This window comes from Convolutriloba macropyga, chromosome 11 (assembly GCF_964194025.1).
Source record: "Convolutriloba macropyga chromosome 11, txConMacr16.3, whole genome shotgun sequence".
NCBI lineage: Eukaryota > Metazoa > Xenacoelomorpha > Acoela > Convolutidae > Convolutriloba > Convolutriloba macropyga.
The window spans coordinates 56,471,946-56,490,517 of record NC_134478.1 but is presented as its reverse complement, the minus strand read 5'-3'; the positions used below and the strand labels follow the sequence as shown (position 1 = coordinate 56,490,517).

The following is an 18,572-nucleotide window of genomic DNA, read 5'->3' as shown; positions in this document are numbered from 1 at the left end:
ACTTTAAACAAATTTTGAAAAAAAATTGTGCAACAAATTTTCTACGCAACTAATTTTTTCGATACGTGTCACCCGTTCTCTTACTTCTTCTTCCACGCATCAATTTATTTCCTCCTAAATTTTCAGAGCTTTTTATATATAAATTTGATTTTGAACAGTGGCTTCCTCTACTCCCTAGTTCAGTTTGGATTGCTGAACTTGCTAATATATTAAAAACAATTTTTAAATCTCTAACTGGAGATTTTTCAACACAAAAATTGGTTTAAAAATTATAAAAATTCAGCACTTGTCCTTCACACTATTCTGATAATTGACACTTTCAATCGTCAACTATGGTCACAATTCGTTACTTAAATTTTTACAGAAATTGTTTGGGGTTCTGATCTGAACCAGGAAAATAACTGAAAAGGTTCAGAATTTTATGACAATAAGCTAAACATGAAGCGGCCTTCTAGCTAACCACAATGTAGTTCAGAGATTTTCCAACACTGCTGAAATCGGTCAATTTGGAGAGATAGTGTTCAGGCGAGTATCCAAAATTCTGACCAAATTTCAAATAAGTCAAAATTTGGTAGCTGCAGCAGCCTAAAAACACAAAATTTGATCAGAATATAGTTTAAACGTAATTTTAAGATTAAACAAGTTTATAATTAGTTACAAGTTAATGAAGAAATTGGCAAAATAAGGAATTGATTTTGCAGCTATTTGCTAAACAGTTTGAAGATTTGCTTTATGTATCGATAGAATTTAACCCCGTAAGTAAAACTGAATTAGACTGTCTTCTGCTTGACATTGTATCTTCGAAAAGTTTTTTATTCGATTCGAGCTAATTTTGTGCCCTGAATAGAAAAAATGACGGATTCCGACATGGATCAGAACGAACTGAGCCTATCGTTTGCACATTTTGCTTAATTTGGAAAAAATCAAACTTTGCTTTTCAGAAGTTGATTTTTGCAAATGTTTGCAAACTTGATTTCATCGAGAAAAAATTGCAAATAGTTGAAAATTCTATACTGCTTTTGGACTACAGAAGCGTTTCCTGAAACAAGGAGAAAAACTTTATTAAATGCAAAGTACACCTGATAACACAATACCCAAGTCGATAATCACTCTGAAATAATCAAAAAGTTGAAATAAATTGTGTTCAAAATAAATGCTAAATTTATTTAACAATTAATTTCAATTAACTCGACAGCTGCATTGAACATTGGAGCGAAAATGGCTAAGCAAAAAAATATTCAGCAGATTTAAAAACTAAAGAAGTGGGGAATATTGGGCCGGCTAGATTAATCTCGTGTACTGAAACATATATTCTAGACTTTTGGTTGCTCATATTTGGTTGCGACTTCTTGTCAGATGTTTTTGGGAAAGAGTAACTCTCAGGTTTTTGGCGGTAGTTTTAATCATCAGCAAATGTCATGCTTTTCTTGAGTTCCCAAGGTCATTGGGAACATGCTCCAAGAAGGAGGGCAGGGGTTGGAGATCATCTTGATTGTCGTTTGATCCGATATCCTTGAAACTATATAATTGGAATGAAAATACTGTAAGGGCAATAACATCAAAGGGGGTGGATGTAGCTCATGTTGCCTAAGACCGAAGCGAAAAATTTGAATTAAAAAACTATGGGGAAAAAACCCGTGCGAGGCCGGCGACCGGACGCACGAAGGAGCCGTAAGCCGTTTTTACTTTGGCAACTCGTACTTCACCGTCTCGTCCAGGGGATGTTTCCACAACTCTTCCAAGGGGCCAGATTCCTCTCGGCGTCAAGTCCTTGAGTACCCACACAACATCTCCTAATTTCAGAGGAGGCTGGTTGTTGTCTGTCCATTTACGTCTCTTGAGTAATGTCGGCAGGTACTCCTTAATCAAACGCCGCCACACGTGGTTCATCAACTGCTGCACGTGCTTCCAGTTCTTAAAACTAGCTGGCTGTTGGTCTCCAAAGTTTCCGGGTGGCAAGGAACTGTAAGGGCGTTGAATGAGGAAATGGTTAGGAGTGAGTGGTTCTTCGTTTTCAGGCTGATCAGCAACGTTTGTCAAGGGTCTGGAATTCAGGATTGCTTCGACTTCTACCATTATTGTCTCAAAGATGTCGAAGGAGAGACGCTTAGATCCTAGAATGATTAAGAGTGTCCTTTTGGCGCTCTGAATCAATCGCTCCCACACGCCACCGAAATGAGGGCCGTATGGTGGGTTAAATTTCCATGTGGTTTTGACTGCAGCTAGGGCTTTATAAATCTTGTCTTTGTCTAAAGCCTTAACCGACTTCTTCAGCTCTTCGGAGGCGCCAACAAATGTTTTTCTGTTATCGCTGTACAATAAAATAGGTTGGCATCTTCGGCAGGTGAATCGTCGATATTCATTGAGGAAGGTGTCTGTATTTAAATCTGGACATGTTTCTAAATGGACTGCTCGCGTAACGAGGCATGTAAAAATAAGTCCATAATGTTTCTCGATTTTGCTTTGTTTGTCCTCAATATAAAACGGGCCAAAAAAGTCCAGTCCTGTGTTGGCAAACGGAAATTTGGTTTCTTCTGTGGGGAAGCGGAATGCAGGAAGTGGGGCCATTATTGGTTGTATATTTTGTGTGTCAAAACGGCGACACAGAAAACATCGGTATTTTATTGGAAGTAGTGTTTTTCGAAGTCCAATGACGTAGTAGCGTTGTTGTACGAAAGCTTTGACCGGTTCTGTTGCTTGATGAGCACAAATTCTGTGCGCATGTTCAAGGTATAGTCTAGCAATCTTTTCCTTTGCGTCCAAGATTATTGGACATTTTTCGATCTCCAATTCTGTTGGAGCAAATAAGAGACGGCCACTAGATCGTAGGAGTCCGTTTTGGTCAATTATTGGATTTAAGTTTCGCAATTTGCTCTTGGCGTCTAATTTTTGTGTTCTTTTTAATGCGTTGATTGTTGAGGAAAAAGCATTGTTTTGAGACAGCTTCAGCAGAAAACTTTGAGATAAACAAACATCATCTTTTGTGTATTGGCTTTTGTCGGAACGATTCTTCTTAGCTCTGTAAATTAAATTGAAGACAGTTGCAAGGGTTAAAAGTAGCTTATTCCATGTTGAAAAGCGGTTTGGGTCTAGAACAGGTTTGATTGGTGTTTTTGTATTTCTGGTTACGGCACCTACGGTGGAAATCTTTTTCAAATCTTTCCAAGAACTTTCATTGTTTTGCAAAAATTGTGGTGCTGTAAGCCATTTCGGGGGGATTTCTGACGGCTCAAGGCCACGCGTTCCATGGTCGGCTGGATTAAATTTAGTTGGGACATGATTCCACTCATCAGTTTTAGTTGTTCTCTTAATTTCTTCGAGTCGATTTGAGACGAAAACGTTTTGTTTCTTAGTTGAACTGATACAATCTAAGACAACACGACTATCAGTCCACAAGTAGACTTTTTCAAATTTTAATGTCATTTCGGTTTCTATCAATGTGCGGAGGCGTGTACCTAAAACGGCTGCTTCGAGTTCTAATTTTGGCACACTAATTTGTTTTATTGGTGCAACTTTGCATTTTCCAAGCAGAAAAGATGTTTGAAAGATTTCGTCCTGTTTTTGGGTGCGAATGTAAGCAACTGCTGACAATGCAACGGTTGAGGCGTCAACAAAGACATGGAGCTGGTGATTATTTTCCTGATTCGTTAAGGAGTTCAACCATCTGGGGATTTCGATATCAGGCATTGCAAAGTAACTATCGAGCACTTTTTGTAGGTTGGAATGAAGATCTACGGGAAGTGGTTCATCCCACTTCTTACCTAGCTTCCAGACTTGTTGTAAAAGCATTTTGATTCTAATTGTGAGCGGGGACAAAATTCCTAGGGGATCGAAAATTGTTGATACTAAGCTGAACATTTTCCTTTGTGTATACTCAATTGCAATTCGGGGAAAATGTTCTAATGTCTTCATTAGAAAACAGTCAGTTTTGGTATTCCATTTCTGACCGAGGACTCTATTGATCTCTTTCAGTTCATCTCGATCTTCTTGCTCAATGAACCTTAGGGCTTCATGTTTGTTTGACACAAATTTTGTCAAGCGAAAGCCACCTTTATGAAGGCTATCTTTAGTCTGGTTAATGGTGTCAATTGCTTCTTCTATAGACGGCAAAGAATGGATATAGTCGTCCATATAAAAATGATTCTTTATTGCATTAACTGCTTTTGGAAATTCAATTGCATTATCTTCTGCGCAACGGTTCAGAACGAAAATTGCACAAAATGGGGAGCAGGTTGCTCCAAAAATTAATCTGGTGAACTGTTATTGGTTAACCATCTCTTCATTCGGCCAGAGAAAGCGTAATGCAGATTGGTCCTCGTGCCTTATTGCTATCTGCATGAACATGCCTTCGATATCAGAGAGAATGGCAACTGGGTTTTCACGAAATCTCAGAAGAATTCCTACCAAGTTGTTCAGCAAATCTGGTCCTGTGATCAAATTGGAGTTCAAAGAGTGTCCTCTAAACTTGGCCGCAGCATTTGCTACTCTGCGCACTTTTCCGGGCTTGTTTGGATTAACCACTGGGTGATGAGGCAAATACCAAATTTTCTTGGGTTCTGGCTGCTGCATTTCAACTGGCTTGACATAAAATTTTTGAAGATCTGTTGTGAGAGTTTGCTCATACAACTCTTTCAATTGGAGGTCATTAGTGAGTCGCTTCTGAAGACTTTTCAGCTGGCTGAGAGCTGCAAAATAATTATTTTCAATTCTCAATGGTTTTTTCCAAGGCAGTCCAATTTCGTACCTTTCACCATTGTAGCTGATTGTTTTGTTCAATATATCAAGGGCTTCCTTGTCAACGGGATTTTTAGATTCAGGCTCGGGTTGAGTTCCTTCAGCTTCAATTTTCCAGAATTGCTCAAGCAATTCATCAAGAGGCTGATCGTCGGAGCTTCTTCGTGATACGTGGTACACGTACTGTTTCTGCTGGTGAGATCGTTGTTTGGGTTGCTTTTGCACTCTTTCATACTCTCCAGCTAGGGTCCATCCAAGCCTCGTCTTTACGCCGAAAGGCTGGTTTTTAGTTGCCGGGATGACTTCAACTGGATGTGTGAAAGCAAAAGTGTTTATTCCCAAAAGGGCGCCGATTTTGCCTTCAGCTATTTCTGGGAAGTGAATGTGACGGAGTTCTTTGAATGCATCGCAAAGTTGGTTCAGTTCAAATGTATTTGCTGGTGCTACATTTAAACAAGGAGTGCTATAAGTGGTTGTAATTTGAAACTTTTGATCCAAATTTTCGTAGGATGCAACTGTCACTTGTTCAGAAATTTTTGAAAGTGGCATATCATGCTCTGTGTTAAGATACTGAAGCGTAGTGGCTTCTTGATCTTCGCATGGAAGAGCAAGAAACTCTGTGATTTTGTCAAGTATGAAAGTAAATTGGCTTCCTGGATCGATCAGAGCGTACGTATCGAAAGCTTTTTTGCCGTTTAGAAAAGATACTGGGATAAGTTGAAGTTGTTCGAACCATTCTTTTGGTGTAGACTGTAGATGATTCACGCTAAAACTTTGGTTGGCATTGTTCAAATTAGCGCGCTGAAATTGATTTTGATTTTTGTTTGCAAAAGACTGTCCGTAGCGGCTCTTTTGTGATTTGGATGAGGCGCTTGCGTTGTTGTTACTTCTTGGTTCACATTGCTGTTTGACAAGCTGATTTGCTTGGTTGGTAACACTTGTACCTGTGGAATTGCTGGTGGCAAAAGCAGCTGGTGGACGCTTGATAATTTTAGCAGGGTCATGCAGTGTTGTGTGGTGGTATCCGCTGCATGTTTGGCAGCGTTTTGTTGATGGGCAGTTTTGCTTCTTGTGTTTATTGCTCAAACAGTTCGAGCAAAGATTGCTCTTGCTTACAATGTCAAATCGCTGGTTTGGGCTGCATTGTTGGTAATCGGGACAGGTCGCTAGTATATGATTTCCTCGACATTTTTCGCAAGAACGCTTTGGTTGATTTGAGTTGTTTAGGGGTGGAAATGGTGGAGCGCTAGGTGGTCTCACATTACCGCTACTGCTTATTGCTGTTGACTGATTGAGGCTAGACGGCTGTGCTGGAAAACCTAAATTTTGGGTACATAAATTTCTTGAGTGATTAACGCTGTTGTTCAAATTTCCAGAGATACTAAAGTTGTTTCTACGAAAGTTATTTTGCTGGAAGTTTTCGCGGTTTATCTTATCGTACACATGTGCTTGAACTTCTAACCATTTCTGAAATTCAACTGAAGTAGCTGGTGTTTGGATTGATGTAACGGTGTGCTCTGTCCATTTGAGGAGGATGTTATGCGTGACTTTTTCTTTAGCTTTCTTCATAAGTGTTGAGCTCTGTAGGTCCGCTGTGTATCCCAGGTATTGGAAAGCTTGCACTAAACGTTTCAAGAACAAAGCAAAGGCCACAAAATTTTGCTTGTTATAGTCATTAGTGTATTTCCAGTTTTCCAATTGATTTATGAAGGCGTTCACCACTATTGTAGGATCACCAAAATATGACATTAGTTCGTTTAAGGCTGTGCTATAATAAGCAGGATCACAGGAATAAGCTTGGATTACATCTTTTGCTTTGCCAGTAACTGCATTTTGCAAATAGGTGATACGATGTGTGTCGGTGATACTGGTGTTGTTATGTACGAGGCAAAAAAAGTTATTTATCCATTCGTGGTACTTCAATGGGTTGCCATTAAAGTTTTGAATTGTAAGAGGTGGTAACTTTATTGAGTGTTTACTTGTTGAATTCTGGCAATATGGATCTGTGTTTGAGGTCCACGGTAAATAATTGATTTCAAATGAAGGGTTTTTGAACCTTTCATTTGATATTGGATTCAATACGCTGGAAAATTGATGTGAATGTGGTAAATGTGGCTGGGGATTTTGCTCTACTGAAGGCAGTGCTTGCGGGGGAAACGTTGAGATTGAAGGAGCAATTGGAACACTTTCAGTTATTGTTTTTGAACAAGCGGTTTGTTGAACACCGAATGGGTTGACAGGCTCAATGCCTACGGTATTGACTTGTGACTGTGGCTGGAATTGAGTGAAGTTTCCAGGTAAATTTTTATTCTCTGTGTTTTTCGATTCCTGTCTATTATGCAGTGGTAAAGAAAACATGTTAGATGTTTGAGAATTGTTTGCGTTTTGGCAGAAATTTTCGGAGAACTGATTAAAATATGTCATTGTGTTACTCACTTCAATTGGTTGTTTTGTCTGTTGCGGATCAAAATTTAGATTCTGTGCTTTTTCTTGACTGTAATATTTGACAGAACTGGGATTCATCAAACGGGGATTATGTGTTCCTTGGAATTGGGAACAACCCATGCTCTTTGGTTCAAACGTTTGCGTCTGAAACCGTTCCTCGGCGATATCTCGAGAAAATTCAGATAACATATTTTTTGACTGTAATTGATTATTAAGGTTTTCCTGAGGAAAACGGTTTTGAAAGTTATTTTGCGTGCTTACAAAACTGAGTGCCTGGATTGAATCATTGTCTGCTTTAACCTGCTGCTGGTTGACTGTAAAATTATCAACAGCAGACAACGTTGTATCACTGAGAGCAAAACGATCGGGAGTTTTTGTGACGGTCGTCTCAGGTTTCGCAAAATTTTTATCCGAGTGTTTTACTTCTGTTTTGGAATCAACTGTGTTATCGATGTTAATTGGTCTGAATAAACTTGTTGGACTCATTGCAATAGTAGGGGGATTCTCGTTGTTGCCATTTAAAAACTTTGACAACATTGGTTTGGTCCTGTGGCATTCAGACAAAAACAGGGATGGTTTCTCCGGTCTCGGTGGGAGAGGTGGTGTTTTGTTGGAGAATGATGAACGTTCTGGGTTGCTTGCTTCTGGAATCTCGTTCATTGATGGTGAGCATCTCCGTGAGGTTGGATATCTGGCAGTCGTATGAGTTGTTAAACTGACATCATCCCGTATCCTAGTTGAAGATTGGCTGAGTAGTCCATCGTCATCTAAACTGTCAATTTCGTGTTCAAATTTCTCTAGCCGTGACAGAAGGTTTGAATATCGTTCCATGACAGATGAAGTACTGCTGGAGTTCGGACTTTCTTTCAACACGGCATCAAGTGTTGTTTTCAGCTCCTCAACATTTGATTTTGCTTTATTGATGAGCAGGGTGAGTGATCTGAAACTCTTTCGCTGATCAATGGCAGATTGTAAGAGGTCCAGCTTGCTTTTCAAACTCAGCTCTGCAATTTTGAATTTGTTTAAGGCGCACTGACAACTTTGACTGTTCTTCTTTGTCATCTTGCTCTTGTTGGTCTTTTTCGTACTAACAGGTAAAAAACGGCTTCGAAACCGGAGCGACGCAAATTTCAAAATCGAAAAACAATAATTATGACACTGTGAGGCTAATCAGCCCCAGTTTTTGTTGTTAAAAATACGACGCAACTTTTCTGAAAAATAGAATCCTATTGTTTTTTTTGTGCTAAATCTAGCTTGTTTTATCAAAAAAAAAAGAAAAATAAACGTGTGCGCGCGCTTGTTTCGTTATTTCAATAAACACGACCAAATAATTGCTAAAACTTGGGGAAATTAAGCTTTCCTTATGAGTATAATAAGTGTATGGCTCTTGAATAGTTTTGTTGTTACAATCTTTTACAAGTACAAAACGTTTTTTTTGAAAAAGGAACAAAAAAATGCTTAGACGCTGCTACTGCTTAGTACCTGTGTTGAAAATGTTTAAAAGTTTTTTTTTATTGCGGTGCGAATAGGCAACGTGAGCTACAGACAAGCATACAAGACAACTCGACTTGTACTGGGGCTCGTTTGAAATTCTTTCCTCTTAAATTGAACTGCTTGCTTTTTGTTTTCTTTTCAAAACTTTTGAAATCTTTACTTTGAGAATTTCTTCCGCCCTTGTGACTGCTGACACTAAGTTTTGAAGATCATCTACTATGGTAACTACTGACACCAAAAATACTCTCTCCTTCTATCTGGTGACTACTGAGACCAAAAAGAGGGGCAAAGGGACTTCTTTCGGCAACTTCTGAGACCGCGGACAAAACAGGAAGAGACGTTTGAGTTATCCTCAAGGAAGTATTTGTGTCAGCAAATTTAAGTGCGGAAATATTTCGAGCTTTTGATTTTCTTGCTTTTGATCTAATGAGAAAAATGTTCTTAATTTTTTCTCTTTTTTGTTTTTTTTGAAGTTGTTTTCAGTGCATACTACCCCATTAACTAAGCGCGCGGCTAGTAGTATGCACAAATTGAAAGCAAAAATGTGATTGTCTGGTTTTCTTAAGAATAAAGTTTTGCAAAAGTGACAAAATTTATTTATCAGCTTGCTTTGAAATAAACTGAGGGGGTGCGATCAACAGGTTTTCTGGGACTAATAAATGTTTTAACCAAAACTTTCGGAAAACGTTTTTAATTTTTTTCTTTTGAGTGAAGGAAGCAATTTTGCCAATTTTATGTTGCCTCTTTTCTAAAAGTAAAATCGAAATGATAATTTTGAAGCTTGTATTATAACAAACTGAGGGGGTTCAATGAAAAGGTTTTCTTAGATCTACTAATTGTATCTATCAAAACGTCAAGAAAAGTTTTTTTTTTGAGTTTTTTGAGTCTAAGAAGCAAATTTGCCAATTTTATGTTGCCTCTTTATTGAAATGCAAAATGGATAAACTAAGTTTGAAACTTGTATTATAGCAGACTGAGGGAGCCCAATCAGTAGGTCTTATTGGTTCTACTAATTGTTTATATCATAACGTAAAGAAAACGTTTTTTGAATTTTTAAAGTCAAAGATGCAATTTTTGCCAAATTCTAGTTGCCTCTTTGTTAAAGTGCAAAACCCATAAACTAACTTTAAAACTGGTATAATAACAAACTGAGGGGGCCCAATCAATAGGTTTTCTTGAACCTACTAATTGTTTATATCATAACGTAAAGAAAACGTTTTTTGAATTTTTAAAGTCAAAGATGCAATTTTTGCCAAATTCTAGTTGCCTCTTTGTTAAAGTGCAAAACCCATAAACTAACTTTAAAACCGGTATAACAACAAACTGAGGGGGCCCAATCAATAGGTTTTCTTGAACCTACTAATTGTTTATATCATAACTTAAAGAAAACATGTTTTGAATTTTTAAAGTCGAAGATGCAATTTTTGCCAAATTCTAGTTGCCTCTTTGTTAAAGCGCAAAACCCATAAACTAACTTTAAAACTGGTATAATAACAAATTGAGGGGGCCCAATCAATAGGTTTTTTGAACCTACTAATTGTTTATATCATAACGTAAAGAAAACGTTTTTTGAATTTTTAAAGTCAAAAATGCAATTTTTGCCAAATTCTAGTTGGCTCTTTGTTAAAGTGCAAAACCCATAAACTAACTTTAAAACTGGTATAATAACAAACTGAGGGGGCCAATCAATAGGTTTTCTTGGATCTACTAATAGTTTATATCATAACGTCAAGAAAACGTTTTTTGAATTTTTAAAGTCAAAGATTCAATTTTTGCCAAATTCTCGTTGTCTCTTTGCTAAAAAGCAAAGTCCAAAAACTAACTTTAAAACTTGTATTATAACGAACTGAGGGGGCGCAATCAATATGTTTCCTTGGATCTACTAATAGTTTATATCATAACGTCAAGAAAACGTTTTTTGAATTTTTAAAGTCAAAGAAGCAATTTTTGCCAAATTCTCGTTGTCTCTTTGCTAAAAAGCAAAGTCCATAAACTAACTTTAAAACTTGTATTATAGCAAACTGAGGGGGCCCAATCAATAGGTTTTCTTGGATTTATTAAAAATTTTCCATTAAAATGTTGGGATAACGTTTTTTGATTTTTGACCCTCAAAAAAGCACTTTAGCGACTTTTTCGTTTTTTGTGCAAAAATTTTACATAAACAACTAGACTTTAAAAAAGTCAATTTAGGGCCCAACTGAGGTGTTCTATTCGACTACTAATTTTACTGTTATGTAGATTTTTTGCGACAAATTCAGAAAAATGTTTTTGAATTTTTCTGATCCAAAAAAGGCTATATCGTTTTTTTTCGTACAATCTATGTGTTTTTTTTGCTGCTAATTGCTGACATGTGGTTTCTCATGGCTATTTCTTTCATAAAGCATCGACAAAAGCTCGCTGGGGGACAATTTTCATGTTTTTGAGATTTTTGTCGCAAAAAAATTCAAGTTTTTTTTTGATACGTCTAACCGGGGAAGGGACTTCTGAGGTGACGTCTGGAACCTCGGGCGATCATCTCTTGGTGACGTCTGCAACCAAAAAAAAGTCAGGCCTTCTTGGTCGGGTGACATCTGGAACCCTTGAAGAAAATCTCCTCGTCTTTGGTGACGTCTGAGACCAAAAAAAATCGTCTTGGGGGGCTTTTTTTGCTGCTGATTGTCTTCGTCGTGATCAGTATTGGTCTAACAACCCATTGAATTCGGACACTTGGTACGGTTTCTTTGTCTCTTTGTCCTTGGGGGGGGGGGGGTGATGTCACCCTCTTTGTTTTAAAAATATTCCGTTTCAGAAGGTAGACTATGTTTCTTAATCACTGAGGTAGGTCTCCAATTTATGTACTGAAACATATATTCTAGACCTTTGGTTGCTCATATTTGGTTGCGACTTCTTGTCAGATGTTTTTGGGAAAGAGTAACTCTCAGGTTTTTGGCGGTAGTTTTAATCATCAGCAAATGTCATGCTTTTCTTGAGTTCCCAAGGTCATTGGGAACATCTCGATTTAAGTCTTTCGGTTTAAGTTGAGATAATTTGGCCTCCTGAGTGTTACAATTTGTCGAGAATTAAAAGTTGATAGTTTGACAGTTCCAAAGAACCTGTGGAAAAAGACTTTCTCTGGTTTCATATTGTTTGTATAAAATTTTCTTTTTAGTCTTGAAAAACAATTAAGATGAAACCAATTCACCTCTGCGCCGAAGGAGACAAAGAAGCAAAAAAAATCTGAAACAGAAGCTCATCGTAATTTTTATGGAAAATGTATGCAAACATTGCGCACTTTTTGTGAGAGAGTAAAGTGCCAAAAATGCCTCGATCCACAGAATGATCGTTTCCACACATTTTCTGTAACGCAGTGCTTGGAACCAGTATTTTCACTCAAAAACTTAAAAAAGTTGAGTAAAATAGGCCAGCTAAATTAAACCTAAATGAAAGCAGTTTTGAGCAATCTTTATGAGTTTTTGGGTATAAATGACGCTTTCTGAGACACCCTTTTTGTTTTGTGGCCAAAATTTCAAGAGTTTGTGCCCAAGTTCTTCTTCAAACGAAACTATCAGATTGCGGTGATTAAAGACACACTATCGAAAGTGTATCTCCTGAAAAGTGAGTCTGTTTTTGACCTTATTGTTATTTATGCATGATTTCTGATCCAATAATCGCCAAATTAGGTCAAATACAAGCAAGTTCTGTTTTTAATGATTTGTCTGAAAATCGTGCGTATTAAAACAAAAATGGTGTAATTTTCCAAACAAAAATATTACAAAAACACGCAAAAATTGCGTTTTAGCCTGATTTATTGTTTGATTTACTCAAAAAATTGTATGGCTAGGACCACAAGTTAAATCGTGCCAATCGGTTTTGACGAATCGTTGAAAATTATTTATTTATCGTGTGTCCGTTTTAGCATTAAAAAATTGGGTCAAAATATGCAATTTTTCTGAACGGCTGTCGGACATACTGTCGAAATTGAAGCAAACGTACGTTCTCGCGGTCAGAATAAGAGCTTAAACACAAACGAATCGATAGAAAAAAAACTTTCATGTTTTTAGCTTTATTTGGCCATAAAGGGAACAAGAACACAAATATAACTGATAATAAGCTCTAAAACACTCCAGTGTCCAGGCCAAATTTTATTCCAAAAATGGTTCACTTATCGCTTTTTTTCATGCAAAAATCTTTGTGGTTTTCACACTAATTTTTTAATCAAAAATGCAAAAAATAGTGCGCTTGGCACGTGATTTATCGAGTGCTTCACTTAAAAAAATGCTATAGTTATTTCCGAGAAAATCATTGAACTTTACACAATTTACCGAGTGAAGGGGCTTTTGGGTTTTTCACGAGAAATGGGGTAAAATACGCGATTTTTTGTATGATTTACGGTGGAAAATTTTGAATTTATTTGGGTTTAAATCAAAAATTTATGTTGGGTTTCGTCGGAATTTTTTTTGGGCAATATCTTTTCGTTCAGCTCACTTTGAACTAGATTGAGGTGCCCAGTTAACTGTCTAACCTTGATAAGAATTGAAGCTGTACCAGTTGATCATTTTGTGGGTGTCACGTGCAATCTTTTCCATCACTCTGATGTCGGAGGTGTTAGGGCTGGGTCTCATTGAAACCATTGCCTCCGAATAGAATCGAAGAAGACAGAAATTTCCACTGCAAAAAAACTCAAAGAATCAATATTTAGTAATTTTGGATTTTTCAATTTTCATAGACTGTATTGCTATTTAGGATTTTACCCAAAAATTTTGCCAGGGCAAAAGATTTCGCCCAAAACATAACGGGAAAAAAAGTGAAGATACAAGCGTATATTTATTATTGCACTCTTTCACTCTTTTATCCATTTTATACGGGCGGAATGGGCATCGCATACTAATCCCATCTAATTAGACGTGGATTAAGGGTTAAACCTCGGCACCGTGGGGGGTAGCCTAACTCAAGTTTTGCTGTGAAATCCTGGGTTAACATCTGGCGTAACATCTCAAAATTCTACGCCGCTTTGGATAGAAGTTCTCGGTGATTTCAAGCAGAGTCACGTCCCTAGTCGAGACCTGGAACTTATGAAAAGACCTATTAACTCAGGTTGGGCGATAAATTTTGATACTTAATTTGGAATTAAATTGCACGGGCGAGGACACTAAATAAATTCGAGGCGAAGTCTTTCCATAAGTCCAGCCAAATTCTTTTCATATGCAAAAATGAGGCAAACCTAAAAAGTTCCCACAACATCTGGGTTCGATTTCGTCACCTTCTCCAATCTTACCCAATGCTTAACCAGTTACGCTTAATGTCCGTAATTTTGCAGAAAATTGAAAACAAGTCACTATAATGGTCGCAAGCGTAATTCCATGAAATATTTAATTGTCCAGCCACATCCAGGACGTATGTTTTAGTTCCAGCCCAAATTCTAGGACAGTTGTTTTAGATCCAGCCAAATTCCAACAAGCAACATAGACAATATAATTACTTCAATGTGTTGCCATGTCTTAATGTTCCACAGTCAATTGTTTAAAACTTTAAATCTGTGCAACGAAAAACCTTTTCCAAAAAAATAAATGTGAACTTAATTTTCAATATTTAATATGAAGTTGAAGTTTTTAGATCTCCTATCTTGCATCATTAGTATCATTAGTTCTTAAAAATAAAAGGCAATTTTGTCAAATTAGTACATTTTTTGTAAATAGACGTCAGTTTGCATGTTTTCAGCATGTTAAAACTTTCGCCTGCTTCAAGTATGAGAATAGAACAAGCTTTATAAAAAAATTCAAAAAGGTATTGATATATGTATTTACCAAATAATTTCGTAAATTTATATATAGTTTCGTGGGCCGTGTTAGGGGTGGGCGGCTATAACGGGAAAATGGCAAACTAACGAACAAAAATTTATTTTTTGAGAGGTGAGCGAAATGAGCCAAAGGGGGACAACACCTCAACAAACATCATTGACCGCTTTTTGAGGAATCAATTGAGGCAACAATTCAAAGTGAACATTCATTACACCGAGTGCAGAAAAACATTTTTTTTCGGGCTTTTGTGTACAAACTTACAAAAATTCAAGTCATTTTTATATTTCTAATCAACCATTAAATATGAACAGTTGACTTTAATAGAAAATAACTATAATTGTAGGATTCTTACAAGTTTTCAATTGCATTGTAAAGCATCGTTTTATTTCGTGACAAAACTCGGTAAATGTTTTTAATTGAGGTTGATTCTTAAGCTGTGTACTGAGCAATGGTTGATATTTCTTTTCAAATACTAGTTTCACACTATGACAAAACGTCAATCACTTAGTTGGCAGTTCATTTGCATTAAAATAGGTAATTTTTTTAAAAAAAATAAGAATTGTTGATGTACGGCTATTTTTTTGAATACGTAGAAGTCAGACATAAATTGCCCCAACTTTTGTTTTCATGTTTTTTAATCAAATTTCTGTCAATGAATGTTTACTTAATTAAAAACTCGTTGAGTTTATGTGAAATGGTAGTTATTCTATTTTTGGAGGCTTTTCAAAGAATTATTTGTCTCCATATGTTGTCTGATTTTGTTCCGGAAAATAAAATTATTTCGTTCTTCTTTTACACTCAAATTGCAAGAGGCCTGCACTTTTTAAATTATGTTTCGCATCTGTTTTAATTTCATGCAGCGTCTATATACAGTTAATACATCAAGAGCTCTCTGGAGCGACGTTAGTTTTAGCGATAACATGCATCGATAAAACTAAACGCCGCTCCAGATATCAATTACTATAGAATCTGCATGATAACAAAAGAACCTCGAATTTCCGGGCTTATTGGCCTTATAACATTTAGCCATAAATCTGTGCACTGCCAGATTCTAAATTGCCACATTTTCTTTTATACAGTTCCGCATTTCGGAACCTGTAATTTTCATTTTAAACAAGGTGACTTTGCTAAGTAAAGGATACGTATCCTATACTTAGCAAAGTCACCTTGTTTAAAATGAAAATTACAGGTTCGGAAATGCGGATTTGTATAGAAAAAAATTTGGCAATTTAGAAACTGGCACTGCACAGATCTGTGGAAAAATAAACAGATGCGAAACATAATCTAAAAGGTGCAGGCTGCTTGCAAATAGAGTGGAAAAGAAGAACGAAAAAAATATTTTCCGGAAATAAAATCAGACAACATATGTAGACAAATAATTCTTTGAAAAGCCTCCAGATGTAGAATAACTACCATTTCACAAAAACTCAACGAGTTCCGAACAAGTTACAAACATTCGTTGGGATAAAATTTTAATAAAATACATGAAAACAAAAATTTAGCCAATTTATGTCTGACTTTTGCGTATTAAAATGAACAGCCAAACATGAACAATGCTGATTTTTTTTAAAAAAAAGTTACATATTTTAAATCATATGAACTGCCAACTAAGTGCTTAACGTTTGGTTTTAATGTGAAACTATTATCGGAACAAAATTATTAACCATTGCTCAGTATACAGCTGAAGAATCGACCTCAATTAAACACAGTTACCGAGTTTTGTCAAGAAATAAAATAAGGAGGCTCGTTAATGTGCGTGCGCACATTGTGTTCCGACCACACTCATCCGCATTCTTGACTTAATTGGCTACCAAATGACGAAGAGATAGAAAACTTTCAAAAACATACATATTGTTTCATAAATCACCAATGGATTGCAATTATGCCACCCTAGAGAACCGATGAACGTTATCGATAAAAGGACTAGTAGAGAGGACAATAATAAACATCGAACAACAAACACTATTTACGACCAAAACTCGATTTCTACATTAAAGAAAATCATAAAAAAAATCAAACGCGCATCCGATGAAACCTAAAAAAACATATTAACCTATACATAATTAAAAAATATGGGACCTGTCAACAATGCGACTGGTTAATAGGTCGACAAAAAAGAGCAAAGACGTGCGACAATCAAAAATACGTTTCTATTTTTGAAAGGAAACAATTTCAAAAAATCCCTTAAAAAATCATTTATATCTTTATAGGAAGCAATTGAGAAATTTCATTATCGAAGGATCAACTGCGAAAAACGTCAAAACCGATGGGACCTACGATTATTGTTATAAATTAAATAGAAAACAAAAATAACATAAAATGTACAAATATAAAAAATCTCGAATATCTAATCAAATCTTGTAGTAACAATAGTAAAAAAAATCCGCGAAACAATTGTTGGAAGCTAAAACGGTATTAGAGATTAAATTATAGCTCGGTGGAAACGGGTTGTGAACTGTATTTACAGAGAGTGAGCTACAAATCGACTGACAAATAATTTTAAAAAATGACGAAAAACCAACAATTTTCAAAAGTCAAAAGAGCGTTAAAATTTCGACAAACAGCGATAGATTAGGTTGCAATACCTCTGGAAGCTAATTGGGCCTGTTAATAATGAGACTAAGTCACGACTCCACAAAATAACAAGAAATATATAAAGAAGCCAAAACTTCAAACAATTTTACGAGATCACACTCTTCATGGCACTATAAAAATAAAATGTTACCTGCAAGAACTGTAAATTGTCAGTTTTTCATCATTTTAACATCAAAGAGTGTTCCTTATAAAAAGGATTACGTAGACATGAAAACAAAGAGAAACCCAGAAAATTTAAAGTTTAAATCTCGAAAATAATTTGAAATTTATGGTCGAAACAATCAGCCGCAACGTAAAACCAAGCGCAGAAATAAAAATTTGAATCAAAAAAGTAATTAAGAATACTTATTTGTGGGATTGAGTTACATGGTTACCAAAATGAAAGCAAAAATTATACTAATGAAATAAATTTTTTTCAAGTTTAATGTCAATAAAACAAACATCTGTGAACTGAAATCTTTAATCTTTAATTAGGTTGAGTTTTACGTCCATTAGATGCAATTGACACCTATCCTCTTTAAGCATATGGCGAATAACAACACAATGAAAGAAATACATATGCAAAAACAAAAAATTCCTAAAAATTTTGCGAGAAAACTGTGTCTCAGACCAAAAAGTATAAACTATATAACAAAAACAATTAATTATTCAGCTACGCGTTTTTCCAACATTGAAGGCGTCTGTCCTGTTATGCTTTGCTTAAATTGGACTTGTCAATAATTCGATAATTTGATAAGGAAACAAAATTCACCCAAAAGTTAGAAATAATTGAAAAGGCGTATCAAAACAACGAGACCATTAGTTGAACATGAAACCATTACTGACATTTATATAGAGCCCACGCAAATTTGGAATCTGCCTGTTTTTACTGAGATTGTGCCCGAAGTTGAGAGAAAAAAGATAAAATAACGGCAAATTTCAATAATCAACCGATTTTTTCTTGAAACAAATATATTGAAATTCATAACAGACATTAGATAACAACTGAAAGAAGTGTCAGAGATCATCTATACCTCCTAAAAAATAACTGAGATACCTCCTAAAAAATAACTCGGATCGAACAATTCAGCAATTCATCCCTATCTTTAGAGATAAAATTAATAACACTACAATGAACAATTTTAACAAACTTTTCCAATATTGACAAAAATAATGTCAAAAATACAAAAAAGTGAATCAAAATGTCTGAAATACATCTAATATTCACAGAGCTTCAAACCTCGATAACTCCCTACAAAAACGAAAATTGAAAAAATAGAATAACCACCATTTCACATAAAATCAACGATTTCCGAATTAAGTTGTAAACATTCATTGACAGAATTTTGATTAAAAAACATGAAAAAAAAAAAATTTGGGCCAATTTATGTCTGACTTCTACGTATTCAAAAGAATAGCCGAACAAGAACAGTTCTTAATTTTTTAAATAAAAATTGCCTTTTTTTAGTTCGAACGAACCGCCAACTAAGTGATTAACGTTTTGTTATAGTGTGAAACTATTATTTGAATAGAATTAAAACCATTACT

The 18,572-nt window shown here is 35.8% G+C and overlaps 2 protein-coding genes across 3 annotated transcripts in view; both read right to left on the bottom strand.

Annotated features, from left to right (window-relative positions):
- Positions 1 to 18,572, bottom strand: part of LOC142349475 (uncharacterized) — a 477,119-nt gene that overhangs the window by 349,252 nt on the left and 109,295 nt on the right. The gene's annotated exons all lie outside the window — the stretch shown is intronic.
- The window catches only part of LOC142349476 (uncharacterized), a 32,441-nt gene that overhangs the window by 11,059 nt on the left and 2,810 nt on the right, over positions 1 to 18,572 (bottom strand). For both annotated transcript variants that reach the window (XM_075401063.1, XM_075401062.1), the window contains exons 2-3: positions 13,175 to 13,320; positions 461 to 585 (exon numbers count right to left, since the gene is read on the bottom strand). In XM_075401063.1, the coding sequence (XP_075257178.1) occupies positions 461 to 585; positions 13,175 to 13,320 (271 nt within the window). The remainder of the gene's footprint in view (positions 1 to 460; positions 586 to 13,174; positions 13,321 to 18,572) is intronic.